General features: G+C 50.9%; 1 protein-coding gene across 1 annotated transcript; it reads left to right on the top strand.

Annotated features, from left to right (window-relative positions):
- The first annotated feature begins 1,361 nt into the window (after positions 1–1,361).
- Positions 1,362–26,496, top strand: SLC5A5 (solute carrier family 5 member 5). Its single transcript, XM_044420993.1, has 15 exons — positions 1,362–1,733; positions 12,541–12,606; positions 13,740–13,791; positions 14,549–14,616; positions 15,441–15,595; positions 16,378–16,518; positions 18,247–18,376; positions 19,173–19,261; positions 20,298–20,410; positions 20,918–20,988; positions 22,210–22,296; positions 22,978–23,183; positions 23,819–23,922; positions 25,446–25,549; positions 26,302–26,496. The coding sequence occupies exons 1-15, from the start codon at positions 1,362–1,364 to the stop codon at positions 26,494–26,496; spliced, it is 1,953 nt and encodes a 650-aa protein (XP_044276928.1).
- The last annotated feature ends 568 nt before the right edge of the window (positions 26,497–27,064 follow it).

Raw genomic sequence — 27,064 nt, 5'->3', positions numbered from 1 at the left:
TGTCCCTCTGCCACCTGCACAGAGAATGCTCTGGATTGTGCAGCCAGGAGACATAATCATGACTAGGGTCCAACATGTTCTTTCTTCTGTATGCTCTGGAACTGAGACAATTTACTTCTGGAGAGGAAAAGTAGCCAATCTACCTGCTTCCCAATCTTCAAGCTGGAAGTGCCACTAAATCACCACACATGGAGGAACAGGAGAGTGATGCCAGTGGCCAAAGAGATCAACACCTCCTCCGCCCCCGCCCTGCGGTGGGAAGATGAAGTAGGAAAGGACTGACGCCTCCTCTCTCACCACCCCAGTGCCTGCCTGGCTAAATAAGACGCCCTACAAGTGCAGGAGCTGAATCTTTCCTGGTGCTTTGCAAACACCTCTCTCTCTCTTTGGGGTGTGTATTTGCAATCAGGGTAATTTTAAATTGCTTAATCACTTCTCCTTTAGCCCTTTCTTTCTCTTGGAGTCTCTGCTTCTCCTTTCCATGCTCATTCTCCTGTTGATTTCTGCAAGGCAAAAACTTTTCTCAACTTGCTTCTCTGAGAGAGGTGGGGGTAGTATTTTCCCCTCTTATATGTGCACATCTTTCTGTTTCTTTCAGGCACCTTTTGCTGCATCTCTTTCTTTATTGCTTCTCTGAGTGGGGGAAATCGTAGAAAATACATTTTAACTTCTAAACCAGACTTGTTGGAATACTTTTTCCCCCTTTTTAAAAGAAGAGTAGAAGATATTCCATAAACTGAACTGCAGGATAAATGAAGGAAGACTGCATTTGACTTCTGTGTCTAAAGCAGTTTAATTCTGGTTTAGAGCCATTGTGGGAATCTTCATTGACTTTTTAAAAAAATTGACAGTGTGGATTATTTTTTGTAATGTATCTCTAGCTTTTTTTTAAAATCATATTTCTATTATCTCTCCATGAGTTTACCCTCTGGTTTTTCTGAACTTGGAACTCTAGTCTGTGAAATAGTTTGAATTGTTTTCCAAGTTCTTCTTTCAGCTTCTTACTGCTGTGGTATCAGGAGCTTTTCGCAGCCCACATTTGCAGGTAATTCCTTCAGTTTTGAACATTTCCAAGCTCACATTTCAGTCTGTAAATAGCAATTTACTCTGGATTTTGTTTTGATGGACTGTTAGTGAGTATAATAATAATAACAAATTTATTTCTCCTTTGTCCTTCTGTAGCAGGAAGACAGGTTGAGCCGAGTTAACTTTTGTACCTTTTTCTGACTTGGGACTTGGGTTTCAGTCCCAAACATTGCCTTGCTGTTTATTTCTCTTTTTTCTTCCTGTGCTTGGGTGGATTTCTTAGTCTTCTCAGCTTGCTCCTACTTGCCGAGTATATTGGTGGACTTGGCAGCAAAATGTCCCAGGGAGGTGATTTAGAGGTGTTCAGGGCAGAGGTGCTAACTTTTGGTTTATGGGATTATGGCATCTTTGGCCTCATGCTTTTGATCTCTACGACCATCGGCCTTTTCTACGCCCTCTCCAAAGGTGGGCAAAGGACCTCGGAAGACTTTTTCACAGGGGGCCGGCAGATGTCTGCCATTCCAGTGGGACTCTCGCTCTCTGCCAGCTTCATGTCTGCCATCCAGGTGCTGGGAGTGCCAGCCGAAGCATACCGTTATGGCATGAAATTCTTGTGGATGTGCCTAGGTCAGCTGCTGAACTCGCTGCTGACTGCATACCTCTTCCTGCCAGTCTTTTACCGTCTGGGGCTCACCAGCACTTACGAGGTAAGGGGGAGAATTTTCTTATGCTCTTAGAACTTGGGGCGTGTGTGGAGGGCAGAGATGGCCTTTATTGGGCTTCTCGGATGAATGAGGATAGGATACATGCTTGGTTTTCACATTGCATGGGTACAGATGTGCACATCTTGCCTCCAAGGCCCAGCGTGCTGGAGGGGCGTGGAGTCTGGTGTTCCAAGTGGCTGTGGAGATCCCCCAGTCAGGGCCTGCATGGCTTGGGATAGCTGCAGCATCTGGAGATGCTGTGAGAAAGGAGGGGAACGCATGGCGCCTCGCCCTCACTTTGCCTTCCACATTACAGTGGCCATGAGCCATTTTCCCCTGTCCTCGAGCTGCAAGCTCTTTCCCTGCCGTTCCCGTCGACTGGCCCTGGACCTGCCCGGGAGCAACGAAGGACAGCCATGCTCCCTCTCCGGCAGGATGGCCTCTTAAATATTTGAAGGCCGCTGCCCGCGTCTCCCTTTAATCTCCTGCTTCCCAGAATAAATATACTCAGCTTTTGGCAGGTCCCGCAGGATACATGTTCCAAGCTCCTGCCCCACCTCGAGCAGATGCTTCTACATGCACCTCGTTCATCCACCGCAACAAAACTGGGACCCCACGTGGCATGTAGTTCAAGTGCTGGGACTCGGACTGGGGGGCTGGGGCTCAAGTCCCACTGGGCCATCAAGCTCTCCAAGTGGCTTCTAGACATTTTATCACTCTTGGCCTAACCTACCTCACAGGGTTGTTTTGAAAGGCAATGTGGTGAAATGGTGAGTGTGCCAGACTGAACTCAAGAGATCCCAGTTCAGATCCTCACTCAGCTGTGTGGTTTACTGGATCACCTGTGGCCAGTCACTGGCTCACAGTCTAAGCTACCTCACAGGCTTGTTTTGGGTGGCAGCATGGTGTAGTGGTTAGAGTTGTACTGTGGCTCTTCGTCCCCATGCAGCCAGTGGGTGACTTTGCATCATTTGTGGACTCAGTCTAACCTACATCACAGAGTTCTTGTGAAGGTTAAAAAGGAAAGGAAGAAAATATCTTAAGCTGTCCTGATTCCTTGCAGAAAGAAGGCAGGGCATAAATACAGTGCAGACATAAACAAACCCAGTGCAGTCCAGATGTGTTGCGCGGCAGTTTCTGTCCTTCCCAGCCAGCTTGGCCACAGGTAGCAGGTATGTTTTCCATGGATACAAACTGAGAAATGGGAAAGGGCACAAACTGGGTGACTCCCACGGCAAGCTGTGCAGAGCACAATGGATTTGGGCATAACAGGGACTTCTCTCTCGGTCTGCATACGGGAAGGGTTGTGCCTTTCTTCATGGATTCATCCATTTGGCTCTACTGAAAGTCTGCCCTCCATGCAAATCTCAGAGAAACCATAGGAAAAACACCCACTGCAAGAATGCAATCGAAAGCAGCAAAATAAAACAAGCTTGCTGGTAATGTGAAACCAATATCCAGGCGGTCGTACCTCTTTCTCGTGGTGGCAACTAGTTCCCCATAGACACAAACAGAAGGGATTCAAACAAGCACCAAACTGTTTGACAGTCAAGGCCAGGAATGCCTCTTTGGGATGCCACCATGAGGAACATGCATTTTGTGGGTATTCACATTTCCTACTCACAGCATTTTCTAGGAGGATCACAAACCTAACATAGTAAAGGGCAATATTAAAAACAGAGTATCATCAAGTAACACATTGCAACATTGAAGCAGTTGCCAAGAGAGTGAAGGAAGCCAGTTTTGGGGAATGGGTAAAAGGACAGGACCATGAAATGTGGCCATGAGGAAGGGCCCTTTGGGTGGGAGGAACATCTGAATGGATGCCTAGATTGCCCTATAGGAAGCATGAAATAGAAGTACAGGGTTTCACTGCACCACAGAATCTGGTATCTAAGCAGGCTCTCCCACCTTGAGGGAAAATCTGGGCTAAGTCTGGGTTTTAATACAAAGCAAAAAAGGAAGAAAGATGGGTGCTATTCCGTCTCAGTCCGTGGCCCGGCTTGCCTGATCTTCTGAGCTCGCTGGGTTGCTTAATCCGCGATGAGCTCTGGGACAAATATGCAGCCCCAGGTGTGGTGGGGTGGCTGAAAGGCTGCCGTGTCCTGCAGTCACGGCCACAGGGGCTAACTCTGGGCTAAGCAGCCATCATATCTGTGCCACGAACCTCTTTGACATTTAGCCGGCTCACGGGTCAGCAGGGAAGGGCTGCACGGAGGGCAGGTCTCCTTCAGCATGGCCAGGGATGATGGGAACGAAGTCCTAAAGGACAGCTACTTTCATCGCACCCCTGAGCTAGTGCCCCATAAGCGGGAGCTGATGCAGAAGGTGGGCGGCTCCCTGCTGGGGATGCTGCTCTTGCAGGTTGAAACAAAACACATTTCCGTGCAAGGTGACAGCTCAGAACTGCCGCAAATTTAGAGATGTGTGAAATCCAAAGGGCAGGTCCATTCTGATGTGCACGTTTGCGTGCAGCTGTGTGGACTGGGATGGTTTATATCAGAAAGGAGGAAGACCCCATGTTGCCCTCCATTGCTTGCTTGGGGGGAATGTCTGAGGGTGCAAGTAAAGCGGAGAAGAGTGCTCTGTGGGTCAAAGGTTGTGTCCAGCCTTCCCCCCCCCCCCCCCCCCCCGCACTTTAAGATCACCATGATGCCCCCGTGCATCCACTCCAACTCTCCCTGCTTAAGAGGAACCCTCCTGATCTGGCCCAGATTCAGGCAACTGGAGGAGACTTGGAAGACCCCAATTTAATCACATCTGATAATGAGAAACAAAGCCTCATTCTCTTCTTTATTTATTCAATGAAAGTAGAACATTGCTGAAATGTTACCATTGATAAAAAGATTGTTTATAAAATACAGCCTTTAATAAGTTTGCAAAAGTGGAGAATTAATGCAGATGTTTACACAGAATGTTCATCGGGGAATCATGGCCATGTTATAACATCACACTATAGACCAGTGATATGTCCACATCCTTTACTTCAAGTCTCGAGGCATGTCTAAGGTTCTCACTTTCAAGTCTGAGTCCATTCTCAAGTCACTGCAAGAAATTTTCAAAGTCTCTGCTCAAGTCTCAGGAGCCAACTTAACAGGAAAAAGGGGGAGATGGTGCTGGAGAGGGGCAGGGGAGTTGTAAGCCCCCTGATGTTCCCATCTGCACTTCTTTCAGTGATGCACTGAAGTCTTGTACTCCAACCATGATTTATTTAAACAAAGCTGCACTGTTAGTTGAATTTATCAAGACTGCAATTAAGAAAACTGATTTTCTTGATACGATTGTCCCTCGGCCTTGCACTGTTATTTTCCCCAGAAACACAAGGAAACAGAGCTGTAGCAGCAGGTAGGAGAAGCCTGGTTGCATTTCCTGCAGAGGAGAGCAAAGCGCACCAAAAAGACCTGAAGCCTTCCCCTTATATCAGTAGTCCCTGGTTAAGTCAAATTTGTGTGCAAGTCAGATCGCTTGAGTAAGCCAAATGTTTCTCTTAGTGTATGTATATATTGCATATGAAACACTTGCTATGCATATAAAATACTTAAGAAATGCCTCCATATTCACTAAAACTTCTTAAACACAATACAGCATTGTAATAATGATAAAAATACAGTAATAAAAAGTAACTAGAGGTACTGAAGACAGAGTGAGAGAGAATCTATATGCATACAGTATTGTAAGAAAACAAAGAAATAGTTCTTAAAACAGCTTAGAACATTCTTTCATACCAGTGTTTTACAGAGTTAAACCAGCTCACTGTCATTCTTGCACAGATTGTAACAAGATCATGAATATGAAGCACTGAGCACTTTAAAGTGTTTTATGTAGTTTGTTCTTTTTGTTTGTTCATTTTCTCAATATATTTCTGAGTTGCTCTGCTAATTTACAATAAACCATAAGTACAATAAAATACCTCCGTTCCAAACAAATGCAAATGTATCAACAAAACAGAGAAAATAATTGGAGCTTTCTGTCTTTTTATAGAATTGGGTCATCTTTGCAGGCCTGTTGCAGGGGATCAAGCCTGTCAAATTCCACTCAGACAGGTTCTGGGTCTCTCTCTCCCTGCTTTCAATTCAGCATCTTTTCCTCAGCTAGAGACTGGGGATACTGAAGACTGCCAGTGCCCCTTTAGCATGCTACCTACCAGGCCATTTAAGGTGAGAAAAAGGTAATGACTGGCCAAACACCCTCAGGCCGACTTCAAGAAGGCGATTCCATCGGTAACCACTCCCCTCCCCACCAGCACCGCAGGTGCTGTGTTGCCAAACGTCACGTCACTGCTGGCTTTTCAGTAGAAATATCCGTGTGGGGTTCCTGACAGTGTGTGCATCTATAAGAATGTAACCTGGGGACTACCTGCGTCTCAACCCCCTGTCCCCCACTTGCCCCCCCTCCCACCACCACCCTTGAGCCAAAAAGCGACTTGTTCACACAATCAATAGAAATTTTGAGTGGAGTCAAGTCACACCCTGGTTGCTCCCAAATCAAGTCCAAATCGAGTTGCTCACACAATCTGAGCAAGTCGTTCGACTCACGTCCCCAACCCTGTTCTATACAAAGTCAGAACTGTTTCTTTTAAGCTTTTTTGATGCAAATGGATCAGTTAAATCATTAAAATCTGTAAGTCACAGTTGATTGTTTTCTATACAGAGAATGTTTAGATTAGACATTCAATCTCGGGACATGGTTGACCTTAGGCCATTCTTTACCCTTTTTAGTCTAGAGGATGATCTTTGCCAAGGTATGCCCCTGATTTTTATAGTTACAAATGAAATGAAATCAATGGTATTTTTTTTAAAAATGGCAGGAGGGTTGCGTCCCCTCCAGATCGCGAGGCTCTGGCTTGGCCTGGAACGGGCGCTGTCCCGGATGTTATCCCACCCCCGCCAAACCATAATCTTGCTTTCCTCCTGGAGGTGTTCCTTGCTTAAAGTTCTGCTCCTCAAATGCCCAGGATCATGATGCCATGGTTCTGCAGGCAGCTTCACAGGGGAATGGCGGGGGCCATTGTACGCTGCCTTTTCTTCCTGCTGCGTGCACACATGGGATCTGTGGTCTGCTGCCGCGTGCAGTTTGCCATTTCACCCACTTGCCATCGCTGATTTGAGTCTGTTTTGAACTGCTGATAACACATCAGGGATAAGGATGTTTTCCTAGCATATCTTGTAACTGAAAGAACAAGCAACCTCTTGGCTTTTAAAAGTCAGCGCTGGACTAACTGCTGTCAAAAAAGCAAACACAGGATTGTGGGATGTTTGCAGGCGAGAGCTTTGGAGTGGTATCATGAAGCAGGTTTCTGTTTTCATTCAGGGAAAATTTGGATGGCTGTGCCAAGATGTTTTCAGTTTACAAAAGTAGTAGTGTGATTCAGGTCCCTCCACCATCACAGCAACCCCAATATTTGTGTTTGCAGGGTTCCCTGTTGCTTAGCAACAAAAGAAGCATCTTCCTGGGTTGGAGCAGAGTCTTCCAAGTTTGGAATACTTTGCAGTTGCCTCAGGAACCAGGAGCGGGAGGTTGTCCCCCCAGTAATAAAGCTCAGGATTACCTGCACTGACTGGCAGCAATGAGTGCCCAGGGCTTCCAATATGTTTCCTTCCCAGCCTTGCCTAGAGATGGGATGCTGGACTCTGGCTGGTCCTGGGGATATCAGGGACTGAATTTAGCTGAGGCTCTTTTCCTAAGATTCTGGTCCTCATGGTTCCAGACAGAGGTCTGATTGGCTGGATGGCATGCAGGAAGTTGTAATCCAATGCCATCCAGGGACCCAGTGCTCTGAAAGGCCTGCAACATTCGGACAAGCACGTTGGCCTTGGACGGGGTGGTGTCAGAGCTTTTTGAAGGTTGCTGAGCTGAAGCATTGCTGATCTCTGCCATAGTTACATGCTGCTTGCCCCTGGCAAAGCCTAAGCAAGTTTGGCCTTTGCTTTGCAGGAGTCCCAGCAACAGCAGCCACTTGATATTCCATCAGAAACTAGCCAGTCCTCATGGACAGAGCACGTGCTGCAATAGTCCTCTCCTTAAAGCACCACAAAAGACAATGTGCTCATTGGGCAAGCCACTGCCGCTCAGCCTGATCTACCTTACAGGGCTGTTGAGAGGCTAAAACAGAGAAGAGGAGGACGCTGTTGCCAGTTCGGGCTTTTTGCAAGAGGAAGGGAGTAAATAGCTCAAATGAGACAGGGGGATAGAATTGCTTGGACGTGGAGCCAAATGCATCTGAAGGCTGAGTGGGGCTTTCTTAACTATGGGACAATGAGTGTGGAGGGCAAGTTTAATAAATGAATGAACCAATGAACACATGGTTGCTTTGAAACCTCAAAGGAAAGGTGGGTCAGGACCCGTGTTGTGTGCAAGCAGTCCTTGGCAGAAGCCCTCTCGATCCTTCTGCCTTCAGCGAGGAAGAACAAATAGCCCCGGCTGTCAATTCAAGAGCACTGGAGTCTGGACATGCAGTCGCTGGGGCTCAGTTCCTTGGGGATTCTCCGAGGAGGCATCAGAGGTGCTGCCCAGCTCCTGGCTGCCCTTCCCAGGCACAAGAACACACTCCTGCTTTGCCTGCCTGAGGAACGGAACGCCCTGAAGTGCCACGGAGAGCTTTCCAGGAGGCAGGGGCCACGGATGGCTTGTGCTGGCACCGTTCCTGGAGCAGTGTGGAAAAAATTGTCCAAGGGGCTGGTTGGAGGAGACTACTGTGCAGGCAGGGCTTGCGTAGGCCCCTGCCTCAATGGGCGCCTGCGTGCTGGGCTGCCGAGGGTGTTTGTGTAGCTGGCCAAAGCGTGTCCAGCAAGGCCGGCTCCTCTCTCCCTTGCTGTTTTCCTACACATTGCAAGCACCAGGCGTGTGTGGCAAAGCGGGGAAGACTTGTGCCTCCATGATTTGAGTGGGGGAGGCATCCCTTCGAATCCCAAGCTGCTCTGCATAATTCCAGGCCCCCAATCCCACCCACTGCCTTGCATGGTTTGGGCTGCTCTCTGGCTTGCCCAGCATTTTCTTCACCCATTGGAGCATATCCCTAGTGGAGTCTTTCCTGATGGCATGTTAAGCAGAGTCTCTACCACTGAGATATGGCCAGACTCTTACTAATAATGCAAGATTCTAGTCCTCATGGGTTTGAAAAAACGGGGTAATTTAAGTAGAATCTTCAGGAATTGCTTTATACTGAGTCAAACTCCTCTTGGTTCATATTGCCAAGTACTGCTGACACTGGCTGGCAGCAGCCATAGCTTTCCAGAGATTCAGGCTGCGCTCTTTCCCAGCTCTGCCTGAAGATGCTTGGAATTGAATCTGGGCCCTTTGGCATGCAAAACAAGGACTCTACCATAGAAAAGTGGCCCTGCTCATTACAGTTGCTGGTTTTGGCTCCTCTTCTGGAAAATAAAGGAAGATTCTAGCCCTCATTGTTCTGAATCAAGTACGGCTTTAAAAAGAAACATCTGAATCTGCCTTAACCTGGGTCAGGTGGATGGTCCCTCAAGCTCAGGTCTGTCAAAATCACTGGGAAACGGTGCCTCTCTGAGGGTTCAGGCAGGGTCTTTTTCCATTTGGATACCAAGAAGCACTTCCTGATAGTCAGGACCCTGAGGGTGTGGAATGCGTTTCCCCGGAGGTGGTGGAGGCCCCATCGGTGCGGGTGTCCAAGGATAGGTTGGACAGGCACATGGTGGGCATGTCATGAGCAGAGTCGGCTGGAGCCAGAGGTCAGACTAGATGGCCCGGGAGGCCCCTTCTGACTCGCTCTGTTTCTATGTTTCTGTGCTTTTCCTACCCCCATGTGGAGCTGCTGGGGTGGCATGGGAGGAGGGGCTTCTGCATGCTAGCAGGGGTGCTGCACGTGAGCACGACTTGGCTTGGCAGGATTTAGACGGAGATGGGATGCTGGCCTCTGGCTGGTCCTGGGGATGTCAGGGACTGAATTTAGCTGGGGCTCTTCTCCTAAAATTCTGGTCCTCGTGGTTCCAAAAGGAGGGCTGATTGGCTGGGCAGAATGCAGAAAGTTGTGATCCAATGCCATCCGGGGATGCACTGCTCCGAAAGATGTGCAACATTAGGGCAAGCATGTTGGCCTTGGACTGGGTTAACTTTCAGACACGTTCTGGGGCCAGACTGGTTGGTGGCTGCTGGGTCATCTGCCCCTCGTGCCTGGGGGATGTCAGCCTCCACTTGGCTGCCCCGGGCTGTCAGACATGGGCTGGTTGCTCCAGCCAGGCTCTTGATGCATCCCCAAGTAATCCCTCCAGAGCCACTGGGGATCAGCCCAGCTTCTGGTTACTTTTGGGCGAGGTCAAGAGAGCAAGCCCCAGATGGTGGACAGAGAGACCATCTCCTTTGCGTAACAAAGAGGCGTGCCTTTGGTGTACCTACTTCAGAGGGGCAAGTGTGCGCATTCTTAGCATGATGATAAACCACACTCTTTCTTTTTTTAAAGTAGCACCATGGATTTCTTTCCCTGCATTTTTATGCTGAAAAATGAAGGTGGGCAGTTCTAAAATTTGGAAGCAGAGTGCCTTCCAAATTCCAAATTGCCTTCCAAAGGGGGGGGGGTCTGTCATGATGAGAAGTTGCTCATCATGACAGAGCCCACTACCATGCCCCCCCTCAATCCTCTGCCTTGATCCATGCCAGCAAACTGGTTCTGGAAGGTACTCATCTCAATCAGGAGGAGATCTACATCCAATGCGCCCCCCAGAGACTAAACTCTTGGAGGGCTTCCATGTCCTAACCCCCGTTCTCCTGACCACGGGTTGCATGAGCGTTTTTTTACCTGTCTCCTCACTGCAGTTTCCCTGCTGCCATTCTAAAAGAGTAAAATGAGCCCCATAGCCAAGCATTTGCTCTTCTGGGGCCAGTGATCTTGCTTTTTGCTCCGCTAAGCAGATGCTCAGCCCCATCTTGCTTGCTTGCTTTCAGGAAAGGGCAAGGTCCCTGTTTGGCAATTGCAGGACAATGGAAGAGGTTGGGAGCAAAGTTCTCCTCTCAGCTCATCTCCTCCCAATAGGAAGAAAAGATGGTATTTTTAGGAGATTGGGACATGAAAAATAAACAGAGAACTGTGTTGCTTTTGGAGGTCTGTGAGGATGCAACTGCTGAGCACGAAGTTTGCTTTTGGGCTGTGAAATAAGAATGGCTGTGATGGGATCTGTGACCTCGGCAGGCTCAGCAGAGAACATGTGGGAGCCTGAGCTGGTGGAGTGTCAGCTGCAAGAACCCAGCCCAGCCACAGCTGGGTGGCCGGCAACTCGCCCGCTCCTCTAATCGTTGTTCCAATTAGAACAGTGACCTGGAGTGGCCAGCTTTTGAACCAGGCTCTGCAGCGGTCCTTGAACACCCTTTGATTTGCAGGGACCCGCAGGGGATCTGCTTGAGAGCTGAGCCCCAGAGCCACTTTGCTGGCAGATTTCTCCGGATCAGATCTCCATTGGGTGGAGAGAAGCAGGCTGGAGCTTTGTGTTTCTTCGCGTTCAGCGGCCCCCGGGCACTCTGCTGTTTCTCTGTGCGTGATGTTCCCTGGAACACTCCCTGTTGTCTTTAATAAGACTTCGGCAACAGGCAGATCTTTCCACTGAGATCTGCACTGGTGCTACATGAACACAGGACTCCAGGGCACCAATGCGACTGCCCCATAACCAAAAGACGAATGGAAGGCCACATTCTGTGATGTGTTGGACTACAACTCCCGTCACCCCATGCTTGCTGAGGAATTTGGGAGTTGCAGTACTATGCATCTTGACAGCTTCAGCTTGAGAAAGGCTTCTTGAAATCAAAAGGCAGGGTGTAAATCATTAAATAGAAACAGTCGAATAAAATGTGTGCCAGGCTTCATCCGGCTTTTCGTAAAACGACTGCATTGTGGCTTTGTGTGTTGGAATCTCAGAATTTTCCCACACAAAACTGTTAAATCAGCTGTTAATTGTCTGTATCTGCCTCTGCTTTCATGGGAGAATCGAGATTCCCCTGTGAGGTGAAGAGCCTTCCTTTTGTGGTTTTCTGCTACCTAACCTGTAGGTGGAGCTGTGGAGCAGTGACGCTGCAACAAAAGGAAATTCGCTGCCGCTGCTTTTTTCATTTTTTAATTAAGCACTTCATTTTCCTTGCAGTTTTCAGACACAGGAGTGAAACTGGAGTTCACACGGTTGCCTGTGATGAAGGCACCATCTGGGAGGCTGGATGAGCTGGTCTGATGCTGGCCCATTTTGCTTTCATCTGTCCTCATCTTAAGTCCGTGCCACCCCTCGTCAGCCTTAATTCTCCACTTTTCTTCTTTAAAATAGATTAAAAACAACATGCACACAGATGCATTTAAACTCAATACGTATTTTTAAATTATTGTTTGAAAAAAGAAATAAAAATACACATGTTCTTAGGGACTGGTCTTGATGGGTAAGTCTGAAGGCAAACAAGGGTGGGGACAAAAATACAGAAAATAACAACCTAGGTTAGTTTGAAGCTCTTAGTGCCTTCGGAGAGGCATTTCCATCTTTCAGGGGAAAGCTGCAGGAGCTGGGGAGCTGCCAAATGGCCAGCTGTTGAGGGGAGGAGTTGTCTGAAGAAGCTGGGCCCCCAGGTCAGCCAAATGCCCCCCTCTCAAAATGCATCAGGCACAAAACAGCCCCCAGATGTGCAGTTCTGGACCAGGAGGCACAGAACCAGGAGCAGAGTGGAGCCTGCGGGTCTTCAGGCTGCGAGGTGATGCTGCTGCCATGGCGCCCGCCTGCCCATCCCCCGCTCCTCTCCCTTCGGAGAGTATTCCGCGGTCGAGCATTCGTAAGCCTCCTTATTCTCAGCTCCTTTTCCTAATCTTGTCTTGCAGTATCTGGAGCTGAGGTTCTCCAGGAAAGTCCGTCTGTGTGGAACAATCCAGTACATCATTGCCACGGTAGGTGCTTTGGGACATGCTTGCCTCCAGTGGGAATGAAGAGGTGTCTTGGGGAGGAGGAGGCTGCCTGCAGTTCCCCTGGCTCCCTCTGGCTGAGAATGCCTGGTAGCAACAGCTCTTGCAGGTGGGAGTTTTTCCCATCCTACCTGGAGATGCCAGAGAGTCAACTCAGAACCTTCCACATGTGGAGCTCTGCCCTTGAAACACAGCGAGGTGCTAGTCCTCAAAACCCAAATGAAGGGCTGTTTTTAGAAAGAAGTGAAATGGAGATAGCACTGCCCTGCATAGCCATTTTGACTAGTGGAGTAAAATCCACAGGAATTCCTTTCCTTCCTTTCCTTTAAAAAGAAGGCCTGTCATCCAACAAAATGGGATACCAGGAAAAGTTTGCCGTTTGTTTGGCAATGTGCATCTTTCTTTCCTATGATAAAAGCAACACAAGAAATGCAACTTTCGCATGAACCAAAAAGCATAAACACAACAGTGAACCCTTTCCATGGAAGACACTCATAATATCGGAAATCCAGGTTGCAATAATTTCCGGATTACAAAAAGTGGCTCTGCTTTTCAAGGGCTGCCTTAAACAGAAAGAGAGTCACTGTGCAGGCAAACTGTTCGGCCACTTGGGAAATGGTGTGCCACTCTGGGCTCCAGTCTGAACTTTTAAGGAGCCCTAAAACAGGTCCAGCACCACTGAGGTCTCCTTCAAAGGTCCAGCCTCCTCCACCAAGCACTGCAACATGCCAAGTGGTCCGTCATGCTCCACACCAGCAACGTGGGCTGGTAGCACCTCTCTAGAGACGCTGCGGGCAGGGGGGCTCTTCCCTTCAGCCCTCCCTGGAGACACTGACCCGAACAAGGGATGAAGCTGTTTCCTTGCAAGCACAGAGCTCAAATTCTCTTCTCCTTTGAGGACTTGAATGCAGATCTCAGATGGCGTTCAGGCATGAACGATGTGGACAAGCTGGAAAGAGTAGAAAAGAGGGCAGCAAGGACAATCTGGGGACTGGAAACCAAGCTCTGTGAGGAGTGATTGAGGGAACTGGGCATGTTCAGCCTGGTGGTCCTCTGGCCCCTTCCAGCTCAGCTATTCTGTGATTCTATGATTCTGTGCCTTTTCTTCCCCTACCCAGATGCTGTATACTGGAATTGTGATCTATGCCCCAGCCCTCATACTCAACCAGGGTATGTTCTGTGCTCCTTTGTACAACTTGACCCTGTGCATGTCTCTGCGGAAGTAAATCCGGTGGCATTTGCTTCCTCCTCTGTCTGCCTCATATCACATCCTTAAGTTACTTTTGGATTCCGTCTGTGCTGGGGGTGGCTCAGCAATTTAGAAGGTGCTCACCTTATGGAAATTATGCTACCAAGATTTCTTAGCTAGGGATGGGCGAATTTTGTCGTTCTTTTTGAAACAAGAACTCCGCAAAATGTGTCCATTCCTTCCTCAGCCTGTTGGAAAGGAGCTGAGGCTTGAAAACACCGCCGTGTGGGTGCAGTGGCTGATCTGTGGGAAGGAAGCTCACGGACGGGACTGTGACAGCACCCTCCTGCCCATGTTCCCCGCAACTGGCACACAAGCCTGCTGCCTTTAGCAGCAGGGGGAGCCTGGGACCACCAGGACCAGCAGCCCCTGGTGTCCTTCTCCTCCATGCACCTGTCTGGTCCCCCCTAAAGCCATGCAGATTGGTGGGCCACGGTCTGACGTGCCTCCCATAGTCAAGCGTGTGCTACATGAAGTGGTCCCTCCGGAGCACCCCTCCAACCAGCTTCATGGGACGACTTTGGGCTGTAGCATTACGGAGGTGGGGGGAAATGCCTTCTCCTCCATTCTTTGCACACCTATCCCGTCTCCCCTTACTTTGCCCCCTAAAACGTCTACAGGAGTAAGGTCAGCTTTGGGAGATAGCCTTCTAATCCACCCCGTTTCTCATGCTTCCAGTGACTGGGCTAGACATCTGGGCTTCCCTCCTCTCCACTGGTGTCATCTGCACATTTTATACCACCATTGTGAGTATATGTCACATGTTCTCAGAGATCTCCTCTTTTTCCAGATGACCCCTGAACCAATCCTGTTGGACATTTTGTAGGAAAACTCCCCACCCCCCATACATATTTCCCTCTCACTATGGAAATAGTTTGGGGATACATGGAGAATAGGCAAGGCAGATTCTATGGGCCTCTTCCTCATACAGTAATTTGTTTTTGTAAACACTGGTAGGGGTGTCACCATACACAGGTGAGTGGGAAGAGAATTTTGGTACCTGGGGGCCACAACCAGGAAGGCCCTGGCTATCCTGCATGCCAACTGAACAAATTTCACAGGTGGCCCTACAAATAAGGCCTCTGACATAATCCTTAATACCTGGACAGATTCAGATGGGTATAGGTTGGGATGGGCAAAAATATGCCTTTCCCAGATATCTAAGCACATGGTGAGAGATGACCTGCAGGCCAAAATATCTGAATGGCCAAAAGCTTGTCTACTGGTGAAGCCACCCTTGAAGTAACCTGGTATCAAGCCATTTCATAACCTGGTGCCAAACCTTTGCCTTATCTTCCTGTTGAGCTGTATGTGACATCAATTGATAAATGTAAGAAATTTGTGACTTGGATCAAAGGCCTCAATTTGCTTTTCCACCCTCCCTGTCCAATTTCTTTTTGTGTTGTGCCTTTTTAGCTCATAAGCTTGGGGCCAGGGACTGCATGACTTGATCACTTTAGGGCACCTTGGGATGAAGAGCGGGGACGACACCCTCCAGATAGAAATGAAACAAGGTGGTTTAACTGTAATGCCTGTTCTTGTGCTGGTAACTTTCCCTCCTGTCTCTCAGGGTGGTATGAAGGCCGTCATCTGGACAGACGTTTTCCAGGTCTTCGTCATGCTGTCCGGCTTTGTGGCCATCTTGATCCAGGGGACCCTCCTGATGGGAGGGCCAGACCAAGTCCTGTCCATCGCATTCAACCATTCCAGGATCAATTTGGATGAGTAGGTCCTCACCAGCATTCCCCCTTGGCCTTGGGCCCAACTTTTATTTTTACTATTGTTGCTTTGAGAGCATAAAAATGTTCAGGAAAGAAGTCCCTGCATTTAAAAATCATATTTTAAAAATGGTAGGGGGAGAACTTTGTCTACCAGTTATAGACATTGCTCCCCCATTCCAATCTGCTGCTGAATTTATTTGTTCCTTTCAAATATTTTTTTCTCACTCTTCAGCCTTAAAAAGCTTTTTAAAAAAATCAAAGCCTCCCAGAATATCTTGCAATTAATCAGTAGGAGATGGCCCCTGCCCCCACCAGCTCTCAGCCTTGAAAAGGCGGGGGGACATTCCCTTGGCTTGCTTCTGCTCCCCTTCCTCCTCCTCCTCCTTTCCCATGGGGCAGTGGAGGTGCAGGAGAGAGAATGTCCCCTTGAAGCAAGGGGCTGCTGCAGTTGGATAACTGCCCCACGGACAGTGACTGCCCCTGCTCCTCTTCCATGCCTGCCTTCCCTCTGCACTTGCAACAGCAGTTGAGAGCCACCCCAAAACCAGCATTTTAGATATACCTTGAAAATATGTGGGGAAAGCTGATCATCGCTCAGCAGAGATCAGGGAAGGAAAAAGAAGGTTGGGTTCCCTTTTTAAAAAAAACCTCCAAGTGTCTCTGGGCTTGCTTCACTACAGCTCCCAACCTTGAGCGTCAGCTTCATGAGATCTAGCCACTCTGAGGCTCAGCAAATAGCAATTGGAATGGTCGATTCATTTCTCCCCAATTCCTTCCATCCTGCAGCTTCAACTTGGATCCCCGCAGCCGTTACACTTTTTGGACTTTCATCTGTGGTGGGACACTGGTTTGGCTTTCCATGTATGGCGTGAATCAGGCCCAGGTCCAGCGATATGTGGCCTGCAAGACAGAGAAAGAAGCAAAACTGTGAGTTGGGGAGATGGAAGTCCTCTCCTTAGGGTCACGCCTGGAGTTCAGTCCGACTCAAGCACAACTGAGGTCGAGAAAAGCTGATGTGGTGCCAGAAATGGCCATGTTGTGGAGAGAGAGAGCCAAAAGTCTTGCCTCCCCTTGGGGATTTGAACTTATTATGGCTCATGGGGAGCAGATGCCCAGGATCCACAAATGTGCTTGCCGCAGATCAAGCCTTGGCCAATTTAAGGTGCTGCAGGATTGGTGGATGAAGGCCTGCTGCGGGGACAAATACCCGTGAGCTGCCTGAGGAGCGGAGGGGAGGCAGCAGCGGACACTCCAGGCCTTGGCCTGCACTTTGGAAAGGGCCTTCATCTCTCCAGGGGTTCAGCACGGTGACCACAGAGATGAGGAGCCGCCGCCTGCTGACGCTGGAGCCGCAGCTGGAGGAGGGGAGGCGGCTGCTCCTTCGCAGCTCAAGCCCTTGGGACGGGTCGGGTGGCTGGTGCGGTGGCAGGAATGCACGTCCAAGGCAGCGTCTTTCTCCTGGCAGAGTGTCTGCGGCTTCTTTATCAGCGCAGGTGTTCTTTCCCCCACTTTCATCCAGTATCAGGGTTACGTCACGGGAGTGCCTGCCAAGCTGCATCCACCTGAGTCTATAGACTCAGGCCATGTCTCCACCGGCTTGATAACCTGCCAGCTGTGCCCCATGCTTTCCTTGTCACCCCACCTGGGCTCAGCCCATGGGGGTCACAAAGACTATCAGTGGCAGACAGGGCTTGTCCTTGCCGATTAGGAAAAGGAAAACTCCTCCAGGTGTCAGGAGCAGCCCCCTGCTGGGAGCTCCGGCTCTCATTCTGGCACAGAGGCCAGGCCTCGGCCCAATCCTGCTCCTGACTCTGGTCCCTGAGCCACTTGGCGCAGCTCCCGGGGTTCTGGCTCAGGCTGTTCCTTGCCCTGCCTGGTGGGGATGCACATCGGGACGTGCCCATCACCTCGGTGTGCAGCATGCGTGCCCTGCACTGAGCCGCGGCCCTTAGTCCACAAAAGGGCGAGGGCCTAGACCCACATTTCTCTGAAGAAGGGCATGGCAAGCTGCTTTCTGGGCTGGAAGGCCACAGGTCTGCCTGCCACCCGTGTGGTGCCCACGGAGGCCTCCTTGGCACCCTCCAGCTCTGCCCCACCTGCTTGCTATTTCCTGGGGGTTTTGAAAAACACAGTATTTAAAAGAGGCTGGTCCAGCAGCCATTGTTCTTTGGGTGCTGCGTCACCGGAGCCTGGGCCTGGGCCTGGGGCTGCGTTTCTGGCCTGGGGGCTCAATCCCCGGAGAAACATGTGTTTGGTGCCGGACTGCACCCTGCCACACCAGCCATGGCCGTAATGGGCAAGGCTGCTCCTGGCCTTGCATGCCCCTTGAGGGCACCTGGAGGGACACCTGCATGGCCTGCCCTGATGCCACCTGATGGCTCTACAGTGTCTTGATCCGGGGAATCATTCAGTGCTGCTACTTTAGCCAGGGACACTCCAGGTTCACAACCCTGGTGGCTCAGGCAGGGAGAAGGGAGCCCAAAGCGGATGCCAGAGCAGGGGGCCATGGGGGGCTGGTTCTGTGCAACAACGAGCAGGTCCCTCACCCTCGAACTGCCCCTTGGACACGCCCGGTTCCCTGCACTCACTGCTGTCCTCTTCCTGTGGTCCCCCCCCCACTCCCCCGGTCCTGCTCTGCTCCCCACGCCACTGAAGGGCTTTGCTGGTCAATCAAGTGGGCCTCTTCATCATCGTTTCCAGCGCGGTGGGCTGTGGCATTGTGATGTTTGCGCTCTACAAGGACTGCGACCCGCTGTTGGCCGGATATATCTCAGCACCTGACCAGGTACTCACCTGCTGCCCTGCCTAGCCGAGGGTGGAGTGCGAATGTTCAGGCAGCGAACAGAACTGCTTTCAGTGGGAGGAAGTCAAGCAGAGGCCCTCAAACTTTTCCGACAGGGGGCCAGTTGAAAGGTGCTGGCAGGGGCGGGGGCGAGGGGCGTGTGGGGCGAGGCAGCCGCTTGTTCGAGCGGAGATCGTTTTCACTGAGCGAGTCCAAACTGATCCCTGCGTGAGCAAGCTGCGAGCCCGTGCGTGCACACCTGCACTCGGGAGTGCAAAACTTCTGGGGCGGGCCAGTTAAATGGGCTTGGCGGGCCACATTTGGCCCACGGGCCGTAGTTTGAGCAACCATGGAGTGAAGGGTTGCACAAGCAAGGAGCCCGGCCAGATTGACCTCTGGGCAGATTATGAACAGTTAAAAAAGCAAAGCAAAATTTAAAAGCCACATAACCATTCTATTCCAGAGCAAATATTAAAGCAAACATCATACAGTAAAATGCAAAACAATAAGCATCAGGGGTATCAGTCAAGTGTGTGTAAGAACTCCCCAAAATCATTTTTGGTGGTATCCTGGCTCTTTCTTAAAGTGTGCAGCCCAGAATAGGATAGGACCTTCCAGGCAAGGACTAGCTGGGGAGGAGGAAGCTGGGGCTGTTACTGCTTGGGAATGGTGGTTCTGATCCCGTGGCCTAGTTTCCTATTTGCCTTTTCTGCAGCCACATCACACAGCTGGGCCATGTTTGACTTGCAAAGTTTGGCCTTTTGCTTAAGGGGTCTCTCCTCTTCTTGACTTTCCCCAGTATGTGCCTTATTTGGTTTTGGATATCTTTGAGAAGTACCCGGGGGTCCCCGGACTCTTCCTGGCCTGTGCATACAGTGGAACACTCAGGTAAGTCCAAGCCCCTTCACTTCCCCCAGAGTGAATGGCCCAGTGTGATAACCCTCTCCCAGGTGATGTGAGGGTTATCCTGCTGTCTGAAACCAGGTGGTGTGAGAGATCTCTCCTCGGGCTACAGGTCTGAGCAGCTCCCAGCACAAGGACAGTCTTGCTGGTTCATATTAAGAGTCTGTGTTGTTCAGAAAGGCAGCCTGGAGAAGATCTCCAGCGACCTCTGGCAGTGAAATACGAGATGGCAGTGAGTGGATGCCAAAATTCACCCCTTCCTCATTCAGCAAAATTTTGCATGCTCCAATGTCTAGCACAGCTAAAGACAAAGCAATTAAACTAAATGCTTGCAGGACCTGAGCTAGGATCAACCATTGTCAACCTAGCTCAGTATTGTTGACACAGACTGGCAGCACTGCTCTTTGGGTCTCAGGGAGGATTCTTTCCCAGCCCTACCTGGAAGTGCTACTGGGAATTGAACCCGGGACCTTCTGCATGCAAAGAAGATGCTCTGTCACCGAGTTATGGTCCTTTCCTTTAAAATAAAGGAAAGGTATTAGTTCTCCTGGTTCTTGAGAAAGGGCTGGTAGAAGCAGGAACAGAGTTGCAGTGGAAGCGTGGGTTATCATGTTGTTCAGACTGGGGCAACATAACATGCCCTGGTGAACAACCCAGAATTTTCAACCCAACAACGAAGCAAGGGTTCTCTTCATGAGCGGTTTGCGGTTGATCAGCCGTGGCGCTTTGGTTGCAGCTGAGTTCAAGCAGTGCAATGAAGCAGCATTTCAACAACCGCCCACAGTTCAACAACGAGCTGTGCTCAGCTCATGCCTAGTCCTGGTGTGTGCGGCGTTGTTGCTGAGTGCAGCCAGCGGTGAGGCTCCCATGCTCCTCGCGGCACCTGGGTTTTGCTGGAGGGTGCCTGGCCCTGCTTGGACTTGCCCCAGATGGGAACCTGCACACTGCTGAAAGGGGACACGGGTGCCAGTCCCGCTGTCCAGCGAGCCTGGAATGCCTGACCCTCTTCTCCACCTCCCAGCACGGCCTCCACGAGCATCAACGCCATGGCTGCTGTCACCGTGGAGGACTTGATCAAGCCGAACCTGCCCCGCCTGTCACCGCAGAAGCTCACCCTCGTCTCCAAAGGACTTTGTGAGTGGAGCGCCAGGGCGGGGGGAGAGGGCGGTGCTTTCCCGAGCGCATCCCAGGGGTGCTCTGTGTGCTGCCTGTGTGCAGAGACGCATCTGCGCACACTCACTCACTAGTTCCCTGACGCACATGCGTGCCAGAGCTCCCTGACGCATAGAGGACCCCTCGAATGCCCCACACCCTTCCGCCGATCCTCAGTGGGTCAAGGAGTTAGGAACATGGGATCCATCTTGCCTGGCGTGCTGCTCCTCACTCCCCAGCTGCTGCAAGATGGGAGAGGGACAGCTCCCTGCCACCCTGCTCCCGAGCAGCCAGTGTACGTGGCACATGGGGGGCAGCCTGGGCCCTCTGCTCGAGCAGCCACCAAGCACCCTTCCTCTGGGAGGGGACCCTTCATGGAAGTGAGGGGCTTGTTTTGCCATTCAAGAAGAAGATGCCACATGGTGTTGGCTTTGCTTTCCACAGAAGCAAAGATCTGACGGGGGAAACTGTCTGTTTTCATGCCCCCAGCACTGATCTACGGCACGTCGTGCATCACTGTGGCGGCTCTGTCGTCGCTCCTGGGTGGTGGAGTGCTGCAGGTAACTCGCGCCCCTTCCAGCACCAACCTTTCCCCCAGTGCATTCTATTCTTCTCTTATACCTAGGTTACTTGACCCTTTGGTTTAAAAAAAAGAACTCCACAACAACATGATTCATACCTGTAATTGCAAGAAAAACTGTTTGCAGTCTAAACTGCATCCATCTTGATAGGGCTGCAAGTTCCCAGGTGCAAATAATGTCAATAAATCAGCCCATGACCATCCTGCCAACTCTGCGCAGCGTCCTTCATGCTCAATAGCTCCTCTGTCTGTTCCCCGCTTCCCAATCTTGCGCACCTCCACCTGCTAAGGCAGGGTTGCAGCTCCAAAGGCGAGGCCCTGCTTTGTATGCAAGATGACCAGGTTTCATCTCTGGCAAGATGTAAGGTCAGCAAAAAATAAAATAAAAAAAAATCTGCCTCTCACCCTCAAGAGCCATAGCTGCTGCTAGACCATGTTGACCAAACTTAGTTTGGTGGACCAAAGGTCTGGAGAGACAGAAGGCAGCCATGAGGACTAGAAACATTCATTGCTATTATAATTCGTTTAGATTGTCTTGGGAACAGAAAGGTGATCCACAAATATTTTAATACAAATAATAAAAATATTCAGTAGTGGGGCGGCAACCTTAGATCATTTCCTGTCCAAAAAATCTGAAACCTGCATGGAAGCCCTCAGGGATCAGCATTGGTCCTGATCCTATAAAGGCTGCTTGGAGTAAGTGTGCAGTAAGTTCACACCTACAGAATTTGGTGGGGTTTACACCGGTCAGTTCAGGAGCCATGCCTGCTTCTCAATGGACCTTTTGTGCCAGTGCCAACTGAGGCATTGCAGGTCTGCAGGGTTGGGGTGTTGCCAACATAGAAACAGAGTGAGTCAGAAGGGGTCTCCCGGGCCATCTAGTCTGACCCCCGGCTCCAGCCAGTTCCGCTCATGACATGCCCACCATGTGCACGTCCAGCCTGTCCTTGAACACCCTCACCAATGGGGCCTCAGCGACCTCTCGTGGAAGCCCATTCCTCACCCTCGGGGTCCTGACTGCCAGGAAGTGCTTCCTGGCATCCAAGTTGAACCTTGGCTCCCTGAGCTTGGCTCCCCTGGTGCGCGTCCTGCCTTCCTCTGCAGGGGAGAACAGGTCTCTGCCCCCCTCCGTGTGACACCCCCTCACATCCCTGTATGTCGCCAACATGTTTCCTTCTGTCTTTTGTCTTCCTCCTTGTAGGGTTCCTTTACTGTCATGGGGGTCATCAGTGGCCCCCTTTTGGGGGTGTTCATCTTGGGGATGTTCATACCAATGTGCAACACCGTGGTAAGTCCTCCTGACAGATGGGACACATTTGGGAATGCAAAGGAGGCTGGGGCATAGTCTGGCCACCAGAGAATGAATTGGAAGGGGAACACTGCGACTGGGGAGTGGCTTAGAGCTTCCACAAGGATCATGTCCTCATGATCAAGCTGGTAGCCTAGGAGAGCTGCCTTTTCCCTAAAATCTTACAGGGGAGCAGTGGCCTGAAATGATTCCTTTCTGGGTTTTGTTCCCCATTCACAAGCAGCAAAAAACAGAAGGGCCCTTGTGGCAATGTGGAGGTGGGCACTGTGAGCAAAGGAGGGCAAACCCGTGGGGCCAGCAGCCCCAGACACTCCCTGGCAATAGGTGGAGGCATCCCAAGGCCCCTTGCGCCATCCCCAGAGTGGCATGGTGGACAGAGTCCTGGACTAGGCTTGAGGAGACCATGGTTCAACCCCACAAAGAATGGCAGGTGACTTGGCCCAGTTGCTGATTTTCAGCCTGAACTTCCTCGCAGGGTCCTTGTGCAGCAAGTAAACATAACTTGTGGGAAGTACCGGTGGCATCTGTGACTGCTGGGCAGAGTTGTGCTGCCTGCAACCACTGCAAAGCTGGCAGCCAAAGGAGTCAGCTGGTTCTGCAGGAGCAGGGCGTCCTGCTGCCCGGCCCTCATGTCAACCTCGGCCTCCTCGTTGCTTCCAGGGGGTTTTCTCCGGCCTCGGCACCGGCGTCATCCTCTCCCTCTGGGTAGCGGTTGGGGGGACCATTTACCCACCCAGCCCTGCCACCATGGGTGTGCTCCCGTCCTACGGAGACTTCTGCCCGCTCTACAACACCTCTGCAGGGGCGAACAGCACGGTTTTGTTTGGGCCACTACCCCCGCGGAACGTCTCAGAAGCTGCAGAGAGGTGAGAGGGAGGCCGGGTGCGAGCTGGGAGTGCCAGGAGGACAGCTGGGCTCTGCAAAGGCTGCCTGGAGGTGCCGCCCTCACCGCCCCAGCTCCAGGCACTTGTCGTTGCTGCCCAGATGGGAAAACTGCATGTCTGAGGATGCAGTTCCTAGAAGCGTGTACCCAAATGCATGCTTCCATCCAGCAAATAAAGCACCAAGAATATTTTTTTCCAAATAGTGCAAACTTTGGACCAGCATTCTGCATTGGTTATGGGGCGGATGGGTTTGATGCAAAATACCCATGTGCTGAGAATGTGGCAAGCTCTAGTCACAGACAAGATGAGAAACTCATCCATCCTTGTCTTGTGAGAACCAGGGAGGCGAGTTAGGAAGAAATAAGTGAGAGGTGTACCCGTGACGAGACCTAGCAGAAGGCCATGTCATGTGTGTGCACCCAATGCTGCAGATTTAGGGGGTCTGGTGGGGGCCCAGCTCATACAGGAGTCCTTTCATCAAAGATTTCCCACATGGCTATAGGCTGGACGTCCACATGGTGGGCATGTCGTGAGTGGAGCTGGCTGGAGCCGGGGGTCAGACTAGATGGCCCGGGAGGCCCCTTCTGACTCGCTCTGTTTCTATGTTTCCTTCACAGGCCGGCCATTGCAGACAACTTCTATGCCATATCTTACCTCTACTATGGTGCTTTGGGAACCTTAACCACGGTTGTCATTGGGATCCTGACAAGCTGCCTGAAAGGTAACCAGCTGTGCAGAATTCTTCTTTTGTGTCAGTTTTGGAAACTAGATTAAAGGCTCAAAGTTGTTTGTTAATGCAGTATATTAATTATTTTCAAGGGTGCTTGGGGGAACTATTCTTTTTTCTTTTTGTGATTGAAATGTGTCAAATTAGGATGTTATACATTTCCTAGAGAGGTGCAGGGCTCTTCCACAGCAGAGGCATTCAAGATGCAACTGGGCACCCCACTGAGAGGGAGAGTTTAACTGGGAGTCCTGCCCTGAGCTGGGGGTTGGACCCCATCCAAAGCTACTGTTCTGATTTTGGGATCTGCATGCCACCTCTTTGAGTGGCTCACAGCAATTTATAAACCTGGGTTCAATAAGAAAAATGGATTGGAATAAAGACGCAGATGCATTTGGACCTCTGAGAAGGAAGGACTCCCTGGAGAAGAGCCTCATGCTGGGAACAATTGACGGCAAAAGAAGAAGGGGGCGGCAGAGAATGAGGTGGCTGGATGGAGTCAGTGAAGCAGTCGGCGTGAACTTAGCTGGACTCCGGGGGCTGGTGGAGGACAGGGGGTCCTGGAGAAGTGTTGTCCATGGGGTCATGAAGCGTTGGATGCGACTTCGCAACTAGCAACAACATTTGGACCTCTTTCAGGTGGAGCACTGAGTTCTGTTTTGGGGCAGTGCTGAGCAGTAGGACCCCAAGTCCAGCCTGCCCTACCCCACTGGTCCTGAAGGTGACAAGGAGGAGACTAGTGGCCCCAAGTGTGGCTCCCCCAGTGGACCCATCTGGCATTGCTATCCTTTTGGCACTAGGCTGAAATTCTGCTCAACTTCTGAGCATTTGAGGAGACAGCTTAATTTAGATGTTTTCCTGGTTCTTGTCTGCTTATTTATGTCTAAATATTTATAACATTTCTATATCACCCAGTAGCCAAAGGTAGGGAGGTGTTGATACTGCTCTGCACAACTCTTGTGTGCCCACAACTGGAGGACTGTGTCCAGTTCTAGGCTCCACATTATAGGAGAGACGTAACTAGTTACAATCGATCCAGCACAGGGTCACAAGGATGTAACTGAGTTGGGAGGGATGACATATGAGAAGAGATGGAGGGAGCTGGGCCTTTTCTGCCTGGAGGAGACTCGGAGGGATCTTTTAGCGACTTCTAGGTAGGTATGCGAGGGGATGTCATGTGGAGGAGGGCCAGGACCTGTTCTCCCCTGCAGTGGAGGGCAGGACGTGTTCCAGTGGGGCAAAGCTCAAGGAACCAGGGTTTGGGTTGAATGTCAGGAAGTACTTCCTTCCTGGCAGTAGCTCCTGACAGTTAGGACCCCTAGGATATGGAATGGGCTTCCATGGGAGGTGGTGGAGGCCCCATCAGGGAGGGTGTTCAAGGAAAGATTGGACACCCACATGGTGGGCATGTCGTGAGCGGAGCAGGCTGGAGCCAGGGGCTAGACTGGATGGCCCAGGAGGCCCCTTCTGGCTCACTCTGTTTCTATGTTTCACCCCTGCGTTTGTTCCTTTGATTTCAGGGCCTGCTAAAAACAGCTTGAAGCAGCCAAATGTCCTCTGGTGGGACATCATGAAGCAGTCGTCCTTGGTCGCTCCTGAGGGAGACAATAAACCATCCACCAAGGTGCGGAGCAGGAAATGTCCAGAGGGGCAGGGATGTTTGGGGAGGAAATTGGGAGGCAAGATTAATTCAGCAACCATGATGCCTCCTGGTGGGAGTTCACTGAAGTTTAGGGTGAAAACCAGTTAGTCCTTGCCATTTCTTTTTATTTTTTTACAGAGAGTTTGAGGCATGCCAGGAGGTGCTTTGGTGCAGATAGTGAAAGACCCCTGGCACCTTGGTTCAGACTTGAGCTGGCAGTCAAGTATACATCAGAGAATGCACTGGGATCACAAAGCCCAGCTCTGGCCTGCAGAGACGCCATCCGCCTCCCTACCCTGCCAACAGGGACAGGGCGGCTGTTGGCTAAGCATCACCCTGCACCCCAGATGGCCACGAACTCTGCTTTGCCATTGCCACCCACAATGGTCCACAGCCGCTCCATCAGTTTTCAAACAGGGAGTGAACAGGGATGGAGAATAGACTGGCTGTAAGTTGAAGCAGAGGCCCTGTAACAGGGTGTGGCCTGCAGGATTCTGGAGCTCCAGAGTGAGATGTCTCAAGCCCTGCAGGATGAATTTTTATGCAAGGGTCCAGTGTTCTGAAAGTTGTTTGATAACCCGGGACTGAGGGACACTGCCCCCTTTGGAATCCCCTTTGTTGTGCACCTGAGACTCCTGCAACCCTGTCCAACATGGCCCTGTCACCCCCCACCCCACCCTGTGGCGTGCCAGCGTTGCCAGCAGACTGATCATGCTCCTCTAATGCCCATGCAGGCTCCTGGGGACTCTTCCGATCTGCAGAAGAAGGCCTTCACTTCAGCTTCCCTGGTGCCTGGGCTTCAAGCAGAGGACATATCTCTGCTGGAGAAAGATGAGATGCCCTTGCCAAAGGGCTCGGAAGAGTCCATCTGCATGTGTCCTGCTCTGGACCACAGCTGCTTCCACCTGCTCAGAGAGACTGATGTATAAGGGCCCCAGCAACTGGAGGTCCAAAGCTGCCCGGACCAGCTTCTGACTGGGCTGTGCCTTGACTCACCGTAAGATGGACACATAAGAGGTGCATGCTCCCCCAGAGTCCTCGCCAAATGCCAACAAATTTAGAGAAAAGGGTTGTTTGTCTGTTAGCACAATTCGGCTAAGCTGGGTCAAGGAATACCTTAGATAGCAGCATTTGCCCCCTTGGAGAATCTGCCCATCCCCTGTTGTCAAGTGAGGAGGAAGAGTTGCAAAGTTGCAGGTGGGGATGAGCAGGAGGAAGGGAAGCTCTTGTAGGCCAGAAAGAAGAGCCTCCCTTCTTCTTGGGTGTCCCCACCCGCTGCAGAAAGGGTTCATGATCGAGTAGACCAAGAACTCCTTCCCCATTTCTGAGTCTGTGTCCCACCATCCTCTGAAAGATGCCTCCCCGCCAGCATTACAACTGGATCTTGATTGACTGTATGCTCCTTAAGCTGCTGTGGCTTCTCCCAGAAAGTCCTGGGAACTGTAGCTTGGTATGGGTCTCTGCTAAATCGCTACACTTTGGTGGCCACTGCTTCCT

This window comes from Varanus komodoensis, unplaced genomic scaffold, assembly GCF_004798865.1.
Source record: "Varanus komodoensis strain SLA01 unplaced genomic scaffold, ASM479886v1 scaffold113, whole genome shotgun sequence".
In the NCBI taxonomy this organism is placed as follows: domain Eukaryota; kingdom Metazoa; phylum Chordata; class Lepidosauria; order Squamata; family Varanidae; genus Varanus; species Varanus komodoensis.
This window is presented reverse-complemented; position numbering and strand designations above follow the sequence as displayed.

Excerpts from the sequence above, each read along its gene's own strand:
- SLC5A5 (XM_044420993.1), top strand. The coding sequence starts at position 1,362 with ATGTCCCAGGGAGGTGATTTAGAGGTGTTCAGGGCAGAGGTGCTAACT. Across the intron at positions 16,519-18,246 it reads ACAGAGAAAGAAGCAAAACT|GGCTTTGCTGGTCAATCAAG; the intron begins GTGAGTTGGGGA and ends ACGCCACTGAAG. Across the intron at positions 20,411-20,917 it reads CCTCGTCTCCAAAGGACTTT|CACTGATCTACGGCACGTCG; the intron begins GTGAGTGGAGCG and ends TCATGCCCCCAG.